Source organism: Blennius ocellaris (assembly GCF_963422515.1).
Source record: "Blennius ocellaris genome assembly, chromosome: 16".
Taxonomy (NCBI): Eukaryota; Metazoa; Chordata; class Actinopteri; order Blenniiformes; family Blenniidae; genus Blennius; species Blennius ocellaris.
The window spans coordinates 11,934,789-11,954,328 of record NC_137665.1 but is presented as its reverse complement, the minus strand read 5'-3'; the positions used below and the strand labels follow the sequence as shown (position 1 = coordinate 11,954,328).

The following is a 19,540-nucleotide window of genomic DNA, read 5'->3' as shown; positions in this document are numbered from 1 at the left end:
AGTGATCCAAAAAAAAAAAAGAGTCTCAGATTAAGTGCAGTGATCAGGAGTTTAAAAGGCTGAATGAAAACGTACACTCATCCTCCATTATGTATCCTAATATAATCTTGTGTAATATAAAATTATCAATCTATTCCAAAGTCTGCCATTATGAAGGTAATGTATACTTTTTCTAAATACTCTGAGACATAATAATTCAACTACATGTTGTAAATTGAGATTGGACACTTTGAAAAGGACACCAAGTGTTTTTTAACATATTGGCTTCTCCACTGGCAAATAAGCATGTAAATAATACGAGAAACACCTTTTGATATGGTGCTGTCTTATACATCACCAAGATACACACAATATTCAAGTTAAGATTAAACAGATCACCTCTGTGATTATCTCATCCAAAAGTCTGAAAAAAAACCTGTGCAGTTCTGTTGAATCGAAGTTCACTCGACTGCGTTGAAGTACCTAATAAACTTGTGAGTGCATAACCACGTGTCTTTCAAGCCAAAGGATACAGTGGTTTGTGATAAAAAAAAACAACAACCATTCAACAGCTGGTTTGTGGTATTAGTCCAGAAGAGTTTGCAGAAGTCGCAACAAAGTCTGTCTGGAGAATATTGAAAAAAGATGTAATATGAAATCAAATAAAGAGTCAAGCCCATTGGAAAAAAAAAAAAAAGATCAAAGATCAAACTCAAAGATTCAGAACATTAAATAAACCACTCCAGACATGAAGGCTTGTATTAGGTCTAAATTCTGCTCGGTGACATGGAGTGTATTTGTTGTCTCAGTAATTTAAAGAAATGTAACAAAGTATTTCACAGTGCGTTGCCAAATTAAGATAATTGAAAGTATCGAAATGTATCAATCTGAATAGTTCTGTGCTAAAACATAGGTTCATTTCTGTATGACAGACAGAAGTTGGGTACTGCAAATGCCATTCCACATGGCAAGTCTAGTGCCTTCAAAAAAGTAAAAGCTTCACACCGACGAGACAGATCACCTAACGCGTGCATGATCCCTTTTTTTTTTAACTGATCATGTGATAAATTAAATCTTTCGACAAACTTGATGCCACATCCAATAAGCCACTAGCTGCTACTGAACTATGTCGTTTGTCGTGAGCACCTTTCCATTTTTTCCGACGCCCTTCGCTCCGGTTCGTCTCACAGTTCGTCCCGCGCCGTGCTGTCCAGCGGAGACTGGAGCACGTCAGAGTTCTGGGCCTCGGAGCTGATTTCAGCCTGCTCCCGAGTTTTTCCTGAGCGCGCTCTGTCCCAGTCTGTACGGACCTTTTCGTTATCCCACACGGTTGAGGTCTCAGTGTCACTGATGTAGCCCGGGTCGCCTGTGTAGTGCGTTGGATACACTAGAAGAGGCTCTGCAGAAAATGCATTCAGGTCCCTGGTTTCAAACTGCTCCATGTAATCAGACCTGTGGAGGAGAAGGAATCATCAGCCGTTTAAAAAAAGAAAAGAAAAAAAAAAGTATTCATTTGGTAGAGGGGGGTGTTACTTGTGCTCATTTGTACCGAAGAAGAGAAAAAAAAACTTACACAGGATGTTTATTGTACATGATGGGAAGAAACTCATCCACTGGCAAAATCTTCTTTAATGGTTCGACTTTCAAAAGCTTCTCGGCACCCTGTAGCGATATCATATACCCTAGAGTCCAATAGGAATAGTCTGCCTCCACTAAGTTGTGTATGTTCGGCACTGCTTTCTCTGGGTGATCCACTTGCATCCTCTTCCGGCCAATATAACTGGAAGAACAAAACCGAACGCTGATGTCAGAAACGCTGCAGAAGAATCCCAGTGAAGGATTGCAAACGAAGTGGAACTTACATGAGGTCCCAGTCCAACCCTTCCTCCTTCACCTCACTCATCAGGTTCATTAGCCGACGTTTGAAGAAGACCTCGAAGCGCAGGTCGTCTTCAATCACCAGAGACGTCTCCAGGCCTCGCTCCACGATCTAAGACACAGAGTTATCTGGAGGTCAGCAAACCGTCTGGGCCGCATAGGCGCTGATGTTCGGCTTCCGTTGGTTCACCTCTTTCCAGATGTTATAGTGAGAAAGAAAGCATCCCAGCTCTCCCTTCGTCAGGGGTCGACCGTGATAAGGGTCGCTGTATCCAGGGAGCATATGGATGCCCATGGCATTAATTTCACTGATATTCATCGCTCTTAAATTAAAGAGAAAGAAACACGGCAAATTAAAACAGGGCCTTGGCTTTGTGATTAAATAAATACTGAATCATTTATGAAATGTGAATTCAAACAGGATGCGATGATTTACAAATCTCATAAACCCATATTTTACTGTACATAACTGATCAGCCGCTGAAGGTAAGACATTTAAATGACATCTAGAAACCGATTATAAACTTGGTAGAAGCTTGGACGGGGCCATGTTTATCATCGTGGTGCTCCACCCTCTTCTTGTAACAACAGCAGTTGCTGTAGTTTCAGCAGAGGAATGATGCCTCATTCCTGTCTGATGGAGGATTCTAGCAGCTTAACAACCTTCCTGTTTTATATTGCAGGAGTTCAGATTTTACGATGTGTTTCCACTTAGTAAACGGTCTCAAATTCAGGAAAGCTGTGGGCGACTTTGTTTTGAGACATACAAGGGGCCATCGAATTCAAAATGAGCAGCATTTTCCATGTAATCAAAAATAAGGAAATTTTCAAGTGAGCCGTAAAAAAAAAAAAAAAAAAAAAATCTTGATTCCAGCATCGTACATGTTATCTATATGCATATAGTTTATCGTGAAGAAAGTACGTTTATGAGGTATGTAAAATATGGCGTCGCATTTTCAATCAAATTGCACACATTCCTCCCACGGCTTCAAGATCGGGTGTGTATGTGTGAAGTATTCATGAAACGCCGCGCACTTACTTTCCGTCGACAGCGGCAAAAACCTTACAGGCAATCTGCTGCTCATACAACGTGCTCAGCATCCGATCTCGACGGTCAGTCCGCCTCTGGAGGTTTATCATAAACACCTGCATGCAAAGCAAGAGTGGAGCCAGTCAGTTGCAATGACTGATTTGGACAAGAAGAGGGAGCCTGTCAGCACAGAAGCAGATGAAAAGCCATTTTTGCAGTTTCCATCTTCGGGTCACTCTTTGCTTACCTCGTCAAATCCCATTTTGTCAGGTTGTTTTGTGGCAACGCGAACATATTTGGACGGCATCACTTGGGAATGTCGCACTACGCAGTCAGAGGGAAGATGGATGCAGAAATGGTATAAATAATATGGAGACAACATGCTGGAAGTTGATTAAATGAGGCAGCCGACAGCAGTCGAGAGACTAGAAGCCAGAGGAAAACAAAGAGTTGTGTGACAGAGAGAGAGAGAGAGAGAAAAAAAAAGAGGCAGTCCTTAAGCCTGAATTCAAGCTACTCACCATTAACCTCTAAGAGGGTGTGCAAAAAGCTCTCGGCTTCATCTTGCAAAGTATTATGGGAGCGTAATGGTACAGGGAAGTAACCGTAGGGCTCCTTGTTGCAAACAAACATTTGAACATCTGTGGAGACGGAGGAGATGAAAACTGCACTTTGGAGTTGCGGTGTTTAGGTTTAACAAGAGGACGGCCGAATGAGTTGAATCACCAGACCGAACTTCGAGACATGACACAGTGGGGTACCTGCCATCCGAGCAGAAAACGCAAACACAATGATGTCATCAAAAGCCCAGCTGTAGTCCGGATGTGGTGGGTGAAAGGCCAGCTGCCTGGATGCCTCCTTCCTGAGGTCTATCAAGAAGGTGGAGTGGACCATGGGAACGGCGTAGCACCCTTTGCGCACATGCTTTCGGATAGGTATGTAAGCCGGGGTCCGCCTGTAGTAGCCCTGAAGGAAAAGACAAAAAAAAAAAAAAGAAGAAAAGACTTTATTAAACGCATAACTCACAGGGAGCCAGAGATACACTTGGCAGGTATGCGTGTCTGTCAGAAAAGTACCTGAGAGGTCATTCCACACCAGAAGTTAGAATAGGCTGCACGGGAGTCCAGCATCGGTGCGATGATAGTCTTATTCTCTTTCATGAGCTTCCAGAGCACGTCGGGATTGGTGAGGAGGTTGTCGCAATCCGCCAGCTACGCAACAAGAGGGAAGAACAACTGCAAAATAGGTTTTGTGCAAAAGTACCATCTGAAGCAACAAAGCCGAGGAGGCCGTACGGGTGAAATTAAGCACCGGCTGAGTGGTGACTGAGCATTAACAAAATGCGCAAACTGTTCATGATTAAAACTCTGGGTTTTTTTTTACGAGCCAAAGCTGAAGAGTGAAGCAGGGTATCAAATTATTGCAATTCTGGATAAACTTCAGTTCAAAATTATACCCCGCTGAAGCTAAACAATGTGGGCTGGACTGAGGAACAGAAATATAATTGTGCACAGCGCTGCATTTAAATCTTGAGGATCCACAAAGAAGATAAATTGACCACAAGAGACAATTGGAACTCATTTCTACATGCCTTATGCCTTAAATGACTGTTTTGATGGTGCGTTGGAATTGAGCTTGTACTAGTTTTTTGCAACAGCAACTGAATTGAAATGGACGTTAACACGTTGGCACGAGCTTAAACAAGAATAATTTTAGGGTTTTTGTGCGTTCTTTTCTCAGGGTAAAGAGCGGTTTTGTTGACCTACCATAAAATAGTCTGCCCACATCTCACGGGCAGACTCCAGAGCGACTTGCCGAAGCTTCATAACATGTTCGTAGCGGAGATCGGTCCAGTGCTTCGGGCTTTCTTCGTCTCCATAATGGCTGCGAGATATACACGTTTAATGAGAAAGACTTGTCCAGCTCTGTGCTTACACAACATCCCTCTGGGGAATATTTCAATGACACAAACCTGGGTTCTTCTTTTGGCCGCCACTCCACGTAATGATAAAGGTTCTGGACCTTCACCAGCCAGTCACGCAGGATGGATGTTGTGTTGTCTTCATTATGATCGGTTGCTACCCTGTCAAATGTCAAGCAAACATAAACTGCTATCACGAAGTGTGCTCAGCATCAAGGAAGACAAACATGTTCATCCGTCGTCTATGTCGCGTTTATCCTCCGACTTGGTGCTGAAGGCAGGATGCATCACGTACAGGTCACCAGTCAACACAGACAACCAGACACTCTCGAAAACGGTAACAATAGTTGAATGTAATGAAACTGGATTCACTTCAGACCGAGACCAGAGTTGGAAGATAAAACCCAAAGCTCAAAGAACAATAGTCTTGTGTTCACTTTTTGTAAACTCTTTTGTGTGCAGCGCTGGGAACTGACACAAGTGTGAAAGATACCAAACATCACAAAACAAAACACGAGACATCCAGTTGCTATCATTTTCATGTTGCGTATAAGAGACACTTTTTTTGGGGAAAGAACTCGAACAGAGGGACATCGCATGAGTCAAAGGCGCCAAAGTGAGGCTGCCTTTGATCTACAGTAATTCAGCAGATTGTTAACGAAATCAAACCGCACGTCTTTCTGTCGGCCAGAAAATGGAAAATCCTGCTGCAAACTAAACATCCAGAGTTGTTATCACTTGGCCATGGCAGTCCACAGTCCTCACTGCAAACTGAACATCTGCACAAAGGACAGCTGGGCTTGTGTTTAGCTCATGCGGATGTTGCCCAGATTGGGTTCTGACTGACGACTTCACACTGATCTGTGAGAACACTGCAGCTCCGTGCTAAACCGCTTTCTCCCTTCAATTCCTGCTGAACATACCTTTCAATTCCTCAAACTTTCAATTGTGCTGATTTGTTTTTTGCTGTTTCATGTTTAACTAACACACACACACACACACACACACACACACACACACACACACACACACACACACACACACACACACACACACACACACAAAAACATGCTTAACTCGAGCTTTCAAACACGTACTCTGTTTAAACTGTATCTACTTCAAATGTATACGTCTATGAGCTGTGTAGAACTGCTGATTCAAATTGGCGACAACAAAGCTTTAAATAACTGTTTAGCTGATTTTCAGCTCAGAGGCTTTGGCTTACTCACAGACAGCTGCATAATGTTCCAACCAAAATGCACCTAACATGTAGTGTTTAGAACATCACACGGCCGTTTACCCGTTCCTATATAACTTTAGAGGGGCCTGTAAAAGCATGTTATACAAATCCGTCCACGCCACACACGCACTTAAGAGGAGCCGGCATGAAACAAAAAGGTGAATGAACAGAATTGCTTATCTAAATCATGTAAATAAAGTAAAACTTGTTCATCAAGTTGGCGAGTGAAGAGCGCAGTGTTATTTAAGCCCTCCAGGCACTCATCCAAACTCCTCGCAGCTGAGGGCAGCGGTGCAGGTGGGCTGTTGGAGCATGTTGTTTGGTTATTATGAGAGAAACATCTCCCTTACACTGCGTCCCGGCAGACGCAAGGATTTGAGTTGTTTAAGAAGCCATAAACTATGTATTTGACAAGGCCTGAATAGGGGATCATAAATCATAGCCGTGGCCCTCAAAGATAGTGTACGGACCAATATTTCTGCTTTTCACTTCTAGGATTTAGCTTCCACAATCATTTACAGATGTAAGTTGTCAAAAATTGTCCCATCTCTGGTTGAATTTAAACAGCCTGCTCCAAAGCTCTACTTTACGATGGAGGAGCATGCATAATGTAGTGAATGATTTTACATATAAGTGCATCAACATGACTGGGTTTTTTTGGGGGTGTTTGTTACATGGTTATAAAGGGGAATCAATCACACAGAAGCTGAAAAAGGGGTGGGGGAGGGGGGATTTGGGGGCCAGGGTAGAAGATTGAAAGGTCAATCGCACCAGGAAGTGTATGTTAAATTTCACAGCTCCCCTCGTGGCCAAAGCTCTCCGGTCCCCTCCCCTCCACGTATACAGATCAATGCAGTGCTCGGATCAGATCCTGTGATCGGCTCCATATCCAGATGTGCTCACCTCTGTCCGTGATGGTTACTTTATTTGTGCACGATATAAACGTCGCGTTAGTTTCTGACGTGCTCGTTCATGCCAATGCCACATATATATATATTTTTTTTAAACAGAGAAAGTAACATCTTACTTTGTTACTTTATTTCGAGAGCCACTTTGATAACTTCTCCAATCTTTGGAAGTCCACCTCACACTTCATACCAGCAGAACAACCAACACAACTTGGAAGTTTGGATTAATTTTGAAAGAAGTGTCAGTTACACGTGAGGAAAAAAAGAAAAACTAAACTAAACTAAAACCCAACCTGGCACCAAGCATTAACAGTTTCCAGAAAGCTCCCATTCTCGCCAACCACTTACCAGAGAGCCATGCGGTCTTTGGGATAGTTTAGCCGCTCGATCGTGCCCAGAAAATACGGCAAAGAGTGCTCGGAGTTTCTGCAAATGAGGGCGACCAGGATCCGGGGAGCGAGGAGCGGAGACTCGGGGCTCCAGCGCTCCTCGGCAAAATATCCCCAAAGAGGAGCGCAGCAGGACAGCAGCAGGAGGAGCAGAGAGGCGGGGAGGCCGGCCAGCCCGGCCATCGCGACGCTCAACTGGAGGTTGTAAAGGAGTGTTTTTTGGTGTGTGTGATGGTGTCCGGCTCCTGATGAGCGACAGGAAAGTTGTCTCCTTACTTTACGCAGTCATTACGCACACGGAAAGTCTGCAGCAGCAGCTCCTGATGTGACAACAGAAGCTGGGCGTTTAAAGGGGACGCGTGAGCTGGGATCTTAAAGGGGATGGGCCACGAGCCTGACTGCACACTCAATGATTCAAAGACTATTTTCATAATACTGATAATAATAATAATAATCGAATTACTCAAGTACGACAAGAAAACGTGACTGTGAGAGTCCAAGAGACTTCGTCGAATTATTTTGCAAAATGTGAATACATTCAGTGAATGCTATGTAAAACCGAATGCTCTATAGAAATTGCAAGCGCCATTATGTTTTATTATGGGTGTAAAATTAATTACAAATGTTGCATTACAGAGGACTTGTGCACGTATATTTACTTCAGGAGTGTCATTTCACGCATATTCAAGTACAAATCACACACTGCAATCTACTGTCTTATCTGTTTCAAGAAATATTCAAACTGTCCCAACTGCATTTTTTAAACCAATAAGCGTTTTTCTTTCACGAGTCTCAGATTTATATTCCTCTAAAAGAAAAAAACAAACAAACAATCTTCCGTTCATCTTGCGTTTACATATTTGTGAATTTAAATCTTTTACTTCCCCCATGTTAAAATCCTATTTATTTAAAAAGTAAATACTTTGAGCAGTTTTTGTTTTTTCTTTATAGGAGAAAACTACTTTTACTTAAGTATTTTTAACAACTGTACTTTTACTTGGACACACAGTGTCGTTATAATTGGTGCTCTTGCTCCATAGCAAGAATATCCATGGCTCTAGTCCATTTGGAGACCTTTCTGTGCTGAGTTTACTTGTTCGCCATTGCATGAGTTTTCTCCATGTCGTCCAGCTCCTTTCCATAGTCTTGAAACGTGTTTGAGGTTAACTCTGTGGTGTAGGAAGCCGATGTTTCCCCCCCAAAAAAAACAACCGAAAAGGAATGTAGACTTTTTCTTTTTTTTATTATGGATGTAACATGAATCAATACCACGACCTTCTACATAGACCTGTATTAGAATTAGCTCATTGCATGCTAAATCACAGATGAAGCAGTTCAAACTGGGAGTTTAAACCATGGCGATATGGCAAAACCATCTCAAATCTCCCAAACAGCCACACAAATGTTTCATACAAAATTACAAAGGGACCCCAATTTTTTATTTATTTTTTTGCTCAACTCTCAATTCTAAATCTTAACTTCAACTATGTGAAGTTAAGTCCTTTCAGTCTCTTCAAACCAGCGTGATAGCCTATTAAAATTCCTCTGTCCTTGTTGGTGCTACAGTTTGGCCCCTGACCCGGGTCTCTCTACCTGGATAGTTAGAGAGGCAGCTGCAGGGTCATCAACAAGCCAGAACAGCTCGCCTTTAGTTGGGACCACACGGGCTGCTGGAAACACTGGACCCTCCCCACCCTCCAGAACCTCCTGCAAAAAAAAGGGGGGAAAAAAAGTGTTACAATTTAATAGCTCAGCGCATAAATGTGTGGATATAAAAGATTTAATTGTTATTTTTCTTGAAGTTTATGTTTAATGTCATTCACCTTAATATCTTAAATGAAATCATTCCGTGATGCGATTAAAACCAAAGAGCCCTATTCTGTTCTGTTCTGTACTAAATGGTTCCGTGTATGAACAGACATCAAACGGAGCCAAAATTCACAAACGAAATGTGTGACAAAGGTTTAAAAAAAAAAAGAAGAAAAAAAAGAGGTTACCTTTAAAACTGTTGCTTTGCTTCCTCCTGTTGATACAAAAGCCACGCAGCGTGCAGAGTTCACCACGGGAAAAGTCATCGTGACGCGTTGTGGCGGCGGCTTTGGAGAGTCGCTGATGGGCGCCACAATCTTCTTTGTTTCCTGAACGTCCCAATAGACACAAACCCTTATTTGTCGCGAAACAATAGAAACTGCCAATGAACTCACGAACCATGAGGCAGATTGTTGCACAGATAGACCAAGAGGGACGCCAATGGACACCAAAACAACAACAATTCTGTCCCTTAAACTAACCACGTGCTACTTGAAAAGTAAAGAAGAAAAGAAAAGACACTGATCTCTTAAGACTAACATATCATGACACTACATCCAAGAATAAACCCAGACATCACTCATTAAATCATGGCCCTGTCACCATTTAGGTTAATGATGTATTGCATATGCTTTCTGAAGTGGGAAGTCCCTATTATTATAACTGAAAAGCTGTATTTACCAGAATCTCTCGAATGTCTAAAATTACAAATTGCGTTGATCAGTGTAACTAGTGTATGAACAATGCTACAAGCATAGTGTAGATTTTGGAATGGAGTTCAGCATCCAGACATGGGATTTAGTTTTTTTATGATGAGTTTTATATGAGAAACACGTGCTTTCCGCTAAAATTGAAAACATCCCATCTAAATCCGAGCATCTGTCGTGCATTATTCTTCTCACAGAGAAATACAGACGTATTTTGCGTGTGAAGGGCAAACTGCCAAAGGCTCAGTCGTCACCTCAAGAAGAGGATGATCTGGGAAGAGGGAGCAGGTGTGGCCATCGGGGCCCATACCGAGCAGCAGCAGGTCAAACACAGGGAAGTCATCATCTGGAAAGGCCTGTTTGCGAGAAGAAGGAAAAAAAAAAAAAAATGTAAATATTCACCCATTGTTGAGGTCCAACATATTTCGATTTGCGTGTACCTCTCTTAGTTTGCGTGTATAGTCCTCTGCGCACTCATCCACTGGCAGAGTTGAGTCGATAGTTAGAATGCCACTATCTGGAATATTGACCTTCGAAAACAGCTGACTCTGAAAAGGAAGACGTGCTCTGCATTCCATGTAGATTTAACAGCAAAATGTGAAAACTCACAACAACATGTGCATTATTTAGAGATCAAATTAGATGGAACTGCATTTATGCAAAAGTGCCATTCTGAATAGAGGAGTCTTTGCATGTGGAGGGAAAAAAAAAAAAGAAATCACCAAATTACCTTATAAAGCCCATAGGTGCTCTCTGGGTGATCGAAGGAAACAAGTCGCTCGTCACAGAAACCAACCACCCACTTGCTGCAATCCAGTTCTGGCAGAGCAGGCAGCTCCTTGCTGAGCATGGAAACCAGGCTTCCACCCGAGAGACCCAGGGTGAACCTGCCACGGGAGCTGATCGCCTTCTCTGCTCTGGCTGTCACCAGGTGGGCCAGAGCTGGACCAAGCTCTGCAGCAGAGGGGAAGACCACGACTCTTCTTCCAGCCATCAGGACACCGTGTGAACAGATCTGACAGGTGACACGAGGAAACGGTTGTTAGGCAAGCCAATAGGAAGTAACCAAAAATGTTTAGCAAGTCATCATGAAGAAGCAGAAAATGCTTCTCAAACTTTTGACCCCCCTCCCCCCCAAAAAACATGTTTTTGTTTGTTTGCATTTACAAGCATTTTATACATTATGCGTGACTAAAATCAATGTACTACTTTTGTGAGAGATGAGTGTTGGCGACTTAAGTCAACACACATACTACTTATTCAATCGGAATTATCCCGTGGAAGCAGCGCTCGTTTGTTAAACTTTTCGGTAAGTCGCACACGCAACTTTAACATTTTATTTCTTTTTTTCCCCCCAAATAACGACGTCTGCTCACCTAGTTTCTGGAATGGAAGACAGCAGATTGTCATGGGGATTTTCAGTCGGCTAATAAGCGCTGCTTCCTGGTGCCAGTTTTCATCAGCCAATCACGGTCTGTTTCGCACCGCGTTGCATTCTGGTCAGCGTAGTCTTTTAGCGACGACAAACATTTTGGTCTGGCAGTAAAAAAAATGAAGAGTATGCAATCAACAAAACACGATGGGATGCTTTCGCATAACCACACGGATATTATTAGTAGCAGATAGAGAGATATTTCACAGCAGTTTAGCTCAATGTTGTAGTTGTGTGTAGGATTGCAATGCTTCCTCCCTGCCAGGAGGTGGAAGCACCGCAGCATGTCTCCCGCTTGAGTTTTTTAAGAGGCACTCGCGGATACCATGTAGGCATGCACTCGCAGCCGTTTTGGGAATTTAAACTGCAACTACCGTCAGAAGTGATTATTTACAGCCCTCGGCTGCAAAAAAACAAATAAACACGGTTCGCGTGCCTCTCTTGTGCCATTAAACATGTCGACAGCCTTCTCCTTCCAGGCACAGCTCGTGTCCATCATGGACGCGTTGTCCAAGACAGCCGTGTTGGAAATAAGCAAATTGGTCGAGATCGAGTCCAAGATGCTGAAGATAGAGATAACAAGAGGGCGCAACGAAATCGCGTCGCTGACAGAGAAACTGCAGCTGATGGAAAAGCTGCTTTGTTTGGCCCAGGGTGGCAGACAGGACGCGGCGGCAGCACCGTGCACTGTGGCCAAGGACGCGTCACAAAACAGAGTACCCGAGCCCGAGAGGACCAGACCTGCTATTAAGAGGTGGGTCTGTCGCTCCTTGTTAGTGACCCTGTCTTCCCTGCTGTCAGTTTTGTTGAATTTAATCTATGTGTAATGAATCTTAGTGAAAGCCCATGGGAACACGCAAGTTTCTCCACTGAGCTGAGCAATTTGCATCCGTGTGAAGATCCACCCCCAGCTGAAGTAAGTCTTCACTCATCCCAAATTGTTCACTATAATTTCGGTTGAGATGACGTTGATCTGTCCTGGTTTTTTTTGTTGTTTTTTTTCATTAGCTGTCAAATCCACCACCCAAGGATCAGCATGCACTGATAGTAGTGAAAGAAGAGCCATTGGATGTCGACAATGCAAACTTTGAAACAGACAATACATGTAACAATAGTGAGTATGACATTTTGTTCATGGTTTTCTTAGCCCTGAGGTGGGCAAAACGTGTGGATAGACTCAAGGCTAATACAATATACTGGCAAGTCATTTACTCCTAACTTAAAAATGACCTCTTGTACTATTCTTTGAAGGTATCATGTTAATAAAGTGTGTATTATTATTATTGTTGAAGTGCAAAGAGACATTGTATTGTGTGTCTTCTTAACCCCACTTGTGGCCTTCCTAGAGGTTCCTTCATGTTGTGTTCATGCTGTTAACAGGACCAGATGTTGCAGAACACCTGCAGCCATCGTTTACCAACAACTTTGTGAGCACCAGTACCGCCTCTCCTCTCTCTGAACAAGGCAGGAGAGAAACCCACTGGAATCCACAGCTTGCACCGGCGGCGCATTCAAACATCGAGACAGGGAAGAGCATGGTTCAACACATGGCCTCCCAAAGCCTGAGTGTGCTCCGGAATATGAAGCTTCACAACTTGAAAAATTCAGCCGCGAAAAGGTTCGGCTGCTTGCAGTGTGGGAAGAGCTTCAGATGCTTTAGCCAACTCGAAATACACCAGAGAAGTCACACAGGTGAGAAGCCTTTTCGATGCACGCTGTGCGGAAAGCGATACGCTCAGAAAGGACACCTGTACACTCACCAGCGCACACACACGGGGGAGAAGCCATATCGATGTCCTATCTGTGGAAAGGGGTTCATTCAGAAATGCACTCTTGATATGCATCAGCGTACACACACTGGAGAGAAGCCTTTTGTTTGTGTCAAGTGTGGCAAAGGATTTACAAAGAACTGTAATCTAAAAAAACATCTCACGGTACATCTGGATCCTAATTTGGATATATATAGCAGTGAGACCAGCGCATCCACATTTAGCGGGCCATTTGTCGGTGGAGCCACATGAAACACCAGCCACCCAGAGATGTAACCTCCAGCTGTTCTGATTTAAGTATTTTGTTGAAAATAAAATATTTTTCTCCCAATCCGAGTGTTGACCATCTGCTCTTATTCTGGAGGTGCCTAACAAGGTATGTGAAGATGCATTTCCTTCTATTAACTCTTAACTTTTTATAAATTCACTCCACAAACTGTTCAAATTGGATATTGTGAGAAAGCATAGAGCACGCTTGGTTTGCTGTGTGAAAAAAGAATAGACATACTTTATTAATCTTTCATAAAGTAAAATTCTTTAAATGCACTTCCGGTAAACTGCCCCCAAAAATCCCTACAAATGCATTTTACTTTTAAAAAAAAAACATTTTTTAATTATATGGTGAACGTCGGATATAGTTTGTCACTGTCAAGAATTGAGTCTAGTGATTCGCATCTAATATCTAAGGAGATTAAAACGAAGATATGTTAACTCGTAGTGTAGTGATCAACACTGTTAGCAATCTGAGCACTTATAATAATTTCCGTGAGTTTTCTGTGCAAGGCAATGTCCATCATATGATGTTCTTAAAACTGACCGCTGGAGGGCACTGAAAATGTATATGTATTCAGAAAGAAAACACCTTCAGCATACAGACTATATATATATATATAATCACATATAAATAATACTGTAACTCATCTTTTGTCGACTTTGTGTAACTTTCCCGGGTCGGACAGAATTTTGAGGGGCAAAGATTATTTTGTTCAGTGTCGCCTTTAATTGAAGCACATTAAACCAGAAACGTGTAAAAGAAGAACTTTTTATTTTGTAGCTCGTGTTTCAGTTGCGTGCACTGTGCTGCCTTCAGGTTCACCTTGATGCCTTCAGTGCACAATTTGCTTTCGTGTACAGTGTGCTGCCTTCACGGACACCTTGTAAACGGGGAGGGGGTGTTGGGTGGCCGCACAGTTTTCCCACAATCCCTTGCGGCACAGCTGTAGCACATTGAAGGAGCGGCGCTGCTAAAAACGGGATTATCGCCCCTAAAAAATAAATAAATCCAAAAATCGAGTTTCCACGACAGTATGATGTGCGACACACCGAACCGAAGTTTCCGGACGCAGCTGGCCGCGATCCTGGACAAGCTCACCAAGGTGGCATTGATTGAGATCGGCAACCTGGCTGATGAATGCTCGTCCGTCCTTCACACCGAGATGTCGCTGCACAGGACGGAGAACGAGGCGCTGAAGAAGCGCTGCTTCTCCCTGGAGGTGCAGCTGCGGGCGGCGAGGGAGGCTCAGAGCTACCCTCCACATGTCATCAACGGCGTCAGCCGGCGGCTCCCCGCAGGTCAGACACCCGGACGGACACACACACGCGCGGCCGTCCGACACCAGAACAGCCACAATGTCCATATCTGGACTGGGAGACAATCGCTCAATAGTTACTGTTTCTATTTACGTCTATGAAAGGGGATCCAGCCACTTTCTCGCCATACCCACAAATAACAGGCAATTACTTATTTTTAAATGTAACTTGGTATTATTTTTATCTGTGCTGCTCCAGTTATCCCGTTACTGCACACTCAGCGTGGTGAGAGTGTTGACACTCGGCATATGGAGATGATTGACAGCCTCCGTAAGACTGACTGATTTGCTTATTTATTGTCTGCCTGTAAAGCCAGAGGATGATGGAATATAAACAGTATATGATTCGGCCTGTGCATGTACACGCATCCACATGTCTGGATTTTTGCCATTTGAAAAATACAAGATTAATTAGATATAATATTTGCATGTGAAAAAAAAAAATCTATTCTCGCATACTTTGTAAATACCATGTGTTCAAAATGATAAAATGTGTAGTGGTTGGGTCTTTCACCTAACAATAAGAGTATCCCTGGTTTGAGTCTGGGCCTCTGTACCCCATACACTCTTAAATACATGCTTTTGAGGTTATTTGGTGACTCTAGATAGCCCGTATGTGTGAATATGAGAACGTGAGATTGTTTTGGCTTGTGATGGACTGGCAGTCTTTCCCAGGGTTCATCCTGCCAGTTGGGATTGGCTCCAGCCCACATTACACGTGCGCGAAGCAGGATTTTAACGTGGATTTTTCTATCCCAAAATTGTACTGCTGGACATCGAAAACAAAGCTGGAAGAGTATAAGAGTAACTTATACATTGACCTCCAAGCTACTAACTAGTGATAACATGCGATATGTCCCCATTTCACATTTCTGCTCTTCCCTCCAGAACAGCACCATCCGTCCCCAGCCATCGATGGAGTTTTTGGAAAGGACTGGTGTATAGACCTGTGGCGAGAAGAGAAACTCCCCTCTCAAAGAACGGGGCCAGCGGAGCCTGCGATGACAAGCATGGGGGCATCGGTCAGCTCGTCGCTCACCATCTGCACTTCCTCAGCAAGTTGGCTTTTTTTTTTGTGTGTGTGTTAAAACTATTTGTTACGTCTTGTTGGTAGGCACTCGGTATGATGGAAAGAGATCCCGATCTCATCTTTGTCAAGGAGGAGATTTACGACGATCATCCGATTGCCCAGCAGATGAGACTTAACGACAACAGAAAACGTAAGTGTCGTATGAAATGGAACGCAGGTCGCTACGGTCACGGCCGTGTCGGTCATTCACCCGCGTTTGCTCCCATTTCTTCCAACAGTTGTCGGGATGTTCGAAGAGGACAACATGCTTCAGAGATCGGTTGACGAGCTGCAGCTTCACTCGGGGGAATTAAACCAGTTCCCCATGACGTCTGACAGCCAGATGCCGCAGCGCACGCAGCCAACCATCATGGACAAGCTGATCGACGACGCGACGCTGAACACGCTCGTTGACAACACAAATCCTCCCTCGGCCACGGCCGAATACTCCAACTACACGAACAGCGGCCACATGAATGCAACCAAAGAATCCCCCTTTCAGGCCAAACCCGCGAAGCCGACGAAGCAGTTTGAGTGTTTGTTCTGCGGCAAGGTTTTCAACTACTTGAGCAGCTTGAAAGTCCACATTCGACGCCACTCTGGCGAGAAGCCGTTCAGTTGCTCGGTGTGCGGGAAGCGCTTTGCCCAGAAAACCTACCTGAAATTGCACCAGCGTGTGCACTCGGGAGAGAAGCCGTACAGCTGTCCTGACTGTGGCAAAAGTTTTTCCCAGAAAAGTTCGCTCAACATACACCTCCGGACACACACCGGCGAAAAACCGTACAGCTGCGTGGATTGTGGCAAATGTTACGCGTACAAGTATGGTTTAAATCACCACCAGTGTTTCCACTGACTTGAGCGAACCGGTTCGAACAGTAGAGATCAAAATGAGAGAATTTTTTTCAAAATGAAATCTATTTTCTCATATCAATGGTGACCTTGGATCATTCAAAAAGCTTGTTGTTGAAGCACTATTCTCCACATTTAATTTAAGAAAGCCATTGCTTTTCAGCAAATTCCTTTAATAGTGTGAGAAATATGATGGGGGAATTAAAAGACAGTGAAACTAATTTGCTTATTGAAAAGCGTGGAATTGATTTTAGATAGCGCGAGTACATTTGCTCGTTCCACTCGTCTGCTTTGGTCCAAATATATTTTCAAATTGTGAGTTTTCTTTGACACGAGTTTCTCGTCCGCGCTCTTCAGGAGAATCCCGGTTCTGATCCAAACTCTGTTTGATGCAGTTGGCTACCTCATCATTTCCGTGTTCCGAGCTTTAGGGAAGCGCTTTATGGGACTTCAACAAGCGCGTTCTGTCTTTTGTGAAGGTTGATGTGTGACTGAGGGCATTTTTCACGTGGACAGAAGCACGTGTTGATGTGTGTGTGTGTGTGTGATTCAACTCAGAAGCAGGTTTTAGCAACCTTAAAACTTGTTCCACTGTAGGAATAAGTTTATATTTAAATTTAAACCCGACTGATTTAGCAGTTTCCGAGTGGGTCATCCATTTGGCTCATGTCAGAATAATCTGTGCCGATTTTGTTTTTGGGGGGGCGTTAATATAATTTAACCACCTGGTATTTATATTTCAGTTTTGATCTGTTGTTTTCTTTTCCAGATTTTGCCTTAAGAGCTTTATTTATATCCAGCTAAAACGTTGCAAATCCACTATTGTTTAAATAACAATGCAATCATGACGAGAATACATTCAAACTCGCACAAACTGTGACTTTGGAATTTAGAAATAACTTCTCAAATTGTGATCTCTACTGTGTGTAAATCTGAAACATGGATTATAAAACAACTATTTTAAATTATTCCATCAATATCAAAGATGAGCAGAACTTATTTGATTAAAAGTGCTGCTATTTTTTAGCTTTATCACTAAAACAATATTAGCAGCAGCACACAACAGTACAGTGCCGATGCTTTTAGGTTGTGAGCCGTTTTAAGAAAGGTGCCCCCAATTCCTGGGATCTGAAATTAGATTATTTAACCTCAAATAACTTGACAATTAGGCTAAGATGGCCTGATGTTGCCGTTTACATAACCATCAAATATATTAGTCGCGTGTATCTATTATTTGTTACTACAATAAGAGTTCAGGAATGTATTTCTGAAGTTGTTTTTTTTCAGATTACATTCACGTGCAGGATTTTATGTCATTGCGTTTGATTACCATTGTAAAAATGTTTGTTTTTCATTCACTTGAGCCTTCTGTGGGAACTTTGTGAGTGGAGGAGCCCTGGCTCCTTCTCTGATGGTCATTTGAAACAATCCATGCAATTTGCCGGGGTGACAAACTTTTTAACATACGTCAAGCTAGAAATGTCTCCGCTTGTCTAATAATTAGAAATCGGCATTGATCAGGTGAAACACAATTACTGGTCCAAGCTATGAGAAGAAATAGTTCTCCATTTCACCATCGCATGTGTAATTTATAAGTTCATTAATGTTTCAGGCTTGTTTTGTGTAATGCCAAAATAAATACTTTGGGAAGTTGTTCCAGGGTTTGCACACATGTAGCATAAACCTTCAAACTACCTCTTTACAGCAAAGGAGGGATGAAACTACTCATTGCTCCGGTGTCACTACTGCTTTATAGTTCTCATATCATACCTCATTTCTTAAAACTGGGCAGAGTCGTGTCTTTTTGAACAAAGTATTGGTCATATATTAGACGAATGCGTTTCAGAAATGATTATATTCTCATATGGGGTCACTGAATATATTTTTGTTTGGCGCTTCATAATTGTACACATTGTATTTTCAGTATGCAGTCAACCCAAAGCTGCCTGTAAAGATCACTCTTGACCGCGCTGAGTGAATCATCTCTGTCCAAACCAGGAACCTGCTGTTATTTATCCTCGTTCCTCTCGAACCTGCATGCCTTTTCACAAACCCCTGTCAGGTTGTTTAGATTGTTGGTCTTACTGTAATTAAAAACACAATGTATACGGAATGTATACGGATTCGTACCTTAAGTTTTCGCAAATAAAAGTAAAAAATCTGAAAATTAGCATTCGTGTGTTTTATTGTAAAGACAAACCAACTCATGTTGGAAGTAAAAACACAAGGACAATGTGCTTCATTTCCACACTCGGGGATGTGCAGCCGTTATGAACAGAGTGGAAAGTGGTACATGAAACGTTCTGGAAATATAAAAGCCGCTCGTCATGCACTACGGTCCATCGCTGAGAGTTCTCACAAGTTTATCTCCCACAAACTCTCGATGTTTGTGTGCCTTGACATGATGGATTAGGTTCACCTTCTGCGTGAAGGTCTTCCCACACTTGCCGCAGTGGAACGGCCTCTCGCCAGTGTGGATGCGCAGGTGACACTTCAGATTGCCTTTCTGCGTGAACCCTTTCCCGCACAAGTTGCACGTGTGGGGTTTTTCCCCCGTGTGGACGACGTAGTGAATCCTCAGCGCCGACGGGTTGGCGAAGATCTTCCCGCACAGTACGCACGACTTCCGGATTCTCTGGGATGGGACTGGAGCGACGCAGCTGTGCGAGTGCTGCTTGCCCTTGCGAGGGAAGTGCTGCTTGCAAATGCTGCAAGAGGTCGACCTGTGTGACTTCATGTGACGCGTCAAGGTGCCCTTGTGAAAGAAGGACCTGCTACATACCTGACAAGTGAATTTTTGTGCATCTGTCTCTGTGGAAGAGGGCTCATCTTGTATGTTAAAGTCTCTCTGTGAGTATTCCTCCAAAGAATACGTTTCAGTGTTGTCTGTTTGTAGCATTTGCTGGGCGTCATGGCTGGGCTCTCCGGCAGTGTTCACCGTCGTCTCCTGTTGACTTTCCTGAACAAACTG

General features: G+C 43.2%; 4 protein-coding genes across 4 annotated transcripts; 1 reads left to right on the top strand and 3 right to left on the bottom strand.

Annotated features, from left to right (window-relative positions):
* Positions 1-607: 607 nt before the first annotated feature.
* colgalt1a (collagen beta(1-O)galactosyltransferase 1a) lies at positions 608-7,640 on the bottom strand. Its single transcript, XM_080511293.1, has 12 exons — positions 7,305-7,640; positions 4,860-4,970; positions 4,654-4,771; positions 3,964-4,098; positions 3,649-3,853; positions 3,409-3,528; positions 3,135-3,211; positions 2,897-3,003; positions 2,048-2,180; positions 1,842-1,969; positions 1,553-1,759; positions 608-1,431 (listed from the first exon to the last, which is right to left on the bottom strand). The coding sequence occupies exons 1-12, from the start codon at positions 7,526-7,528 to the stop codon at positions 1,164-1,166; spliced, it is 1,833 nt and encodes a 610-aa protein (XP_080367419.1). The 5' UTR covers positions 7,529-7,640; the 3' UTR covers positions 608-1,163.
* A 991-nt stretch (positions 7,641-8,631) lies between these two features.
* On the bottom strand, positions 8,632-11,329 carry pgls (6-phosphogluconolactonase). The gene is made up of 6 exons (XM_080512033.1): positions 11,238-11,329; positions 10,592-10,876; positions 10,302-10,409; positions 10,116-10,217; positions 9,343-9,483; positions 8,632-9,052 (listed from the first exon to the last, which is right to left on the bottom strand). Exons 2-6 carry the CDS (start codon positions 10,853-10,855, stop codon positions 8,906-8,908), a joined length of 762 nt encoding a protein of 253 aa, XP_080368159.1. The 5' UTR covers positions 10,856-10,876; positions 11,238-11,329; the 3' UTR covers positions 8,632-8,905.
* A 336-nt stretch (positions 11,330-11,665) lies between these two features.
* Positions 11,666-17,338, top strand: LOC308141746 (uncharacterized protein). The gene is made up of 9 exons (XM_080511959.1): positions 11,666-12,047; positions 12,131-12,209; positions 12,302-12,407; positions 12,674-13,300; positions 14,197-14,219; positions 14,409-14,634; positions 15,540-15,673; positions 15,766-15,871; positions 15,960-17,338. Exons 1-9 carry the CDS (start codon positions 11,749-11,751, stop codon positions 16,571-16,573), a joined length of 2,214 nt encoding a protein of 737 aa, XP_080368085.1. The 5' UTR covers positions 11,666-11,748; the 3' UTR covers positions 16,574-17,338.
* A 1,417-nt stretch (positions 17,339-18,755) lies between these two features.
* On the bottom strand, positions 18,756-19,535 carry LOC308141961 (uncharacterized protein). The gene is made up of 2 exons (XM_080512236.1): positions 19,352-19,535; positions 18,756-19,277 (listed from the first exon to the last, which is right to left on the bottom strand). The coding sequence occupies exons 1-2, from the start codon at positions 19,480-19,482 to the stop codon at positions 18,902-18,904; spliced, it is 507 nt and encodes a 168-aa protein (XP_080368362.1). The 5' UTR covers positions 19,483-19,535; the 3' UTR covers positions 18,756-18,901.
* Positions 19,536-19,540: the final 5 nt, after the last annotated feature.

What these genes read in the sequence shown, in the direction of transcription:
- colgalt1a (XM_080511293.1), bottom strand. Translation starts at nt 7,528, where the DNA reads ATGGCCGGGCTGGCCGGCCTCCCCGCCTCTCTGCTCCTCCTGCTGCTG. An exon ending in AAAGACCGCATGGCTCTCTG is followed by an intron (nt 4,971 to 7,304) that starts GTAAGTGGTTGG and finishes GACATTTGACAG; the next exon opens with GGTAGCAACCGATCATAATG. An exon ending in ACTATAACATCTGGAAAGAG is followed by an intron (nt 1,970 to 2,047) that starts GTGAACCAACGG and finishes TCTGTGTCTTAG; the next exon opens with ATCGTGGAGCGAGGCCTGGA.
- pgls (XM_080512033.1), bottom strand. Translation starts at nt 10,855, where the DNA reads ATGGCTGGAAGAAGAGTCGTGGTCTTCCCCTCTGCTGCAGAGCTTGGT. An exon ending in CAGATCATCCTCTTCTTGAG is followed by an intron (nt 9,484 to 10,115) that starts GTGACGACTGAG and finishes TGGGACGTTCAG; the next exon opens with GAAACAAAGAAGATTGTGGC. An exon ending in GCAAAGCAACAGTTTTAAAG is followed by an intron (nt 9,053 to 9,342) that starts GTAACCTCTTTT and finishes TTTTTTTTGCAG; the next exon opens with GAGGTTCTGGAGGGTGGGGA.
- LOC308141746 (XM_080511959.1), top strand. Translation starts at nt 11,749, where the DNA reads ATGTCGACAGCCTTCTCCTTCCAGGCACAGCTCGTGTCCATCATGGAC. An exon ending in AGACAATACATGTAACAATA is followed by an intron (nt 12,408 to 12,673) that starts GTGAGTATGACA and finishes TGCTGTTAACAG; the next exon opens with GACCAGATGTTGCAGAACAC. An exon ending in ATTTAGCGGGCCATTTGTCG is followed by an intron (nt 13,301 to 14,196) that starts GTGGAGCCACAT and finishes TTTCGTGTACAG; the next exon opens with TGTGCTGCCTTCACGGACAC.
- LOC308141961 (XM_080512236.1), bottom strand. Translation starts at nt 19,482, where the DNA reads ATGACGCCCAGCAAATGCTACAAACAGACAACACTGAAACGTATTCTT. An exon ending in CACAAAAATTCACTTGTCAG is followed by an intron (nt 19,278 to 19,351) that starts GTATGTAGCAGG and finishes GACCTCTTGCAG; the next exon opens with CATTTGCAAGCAGCACTTCC.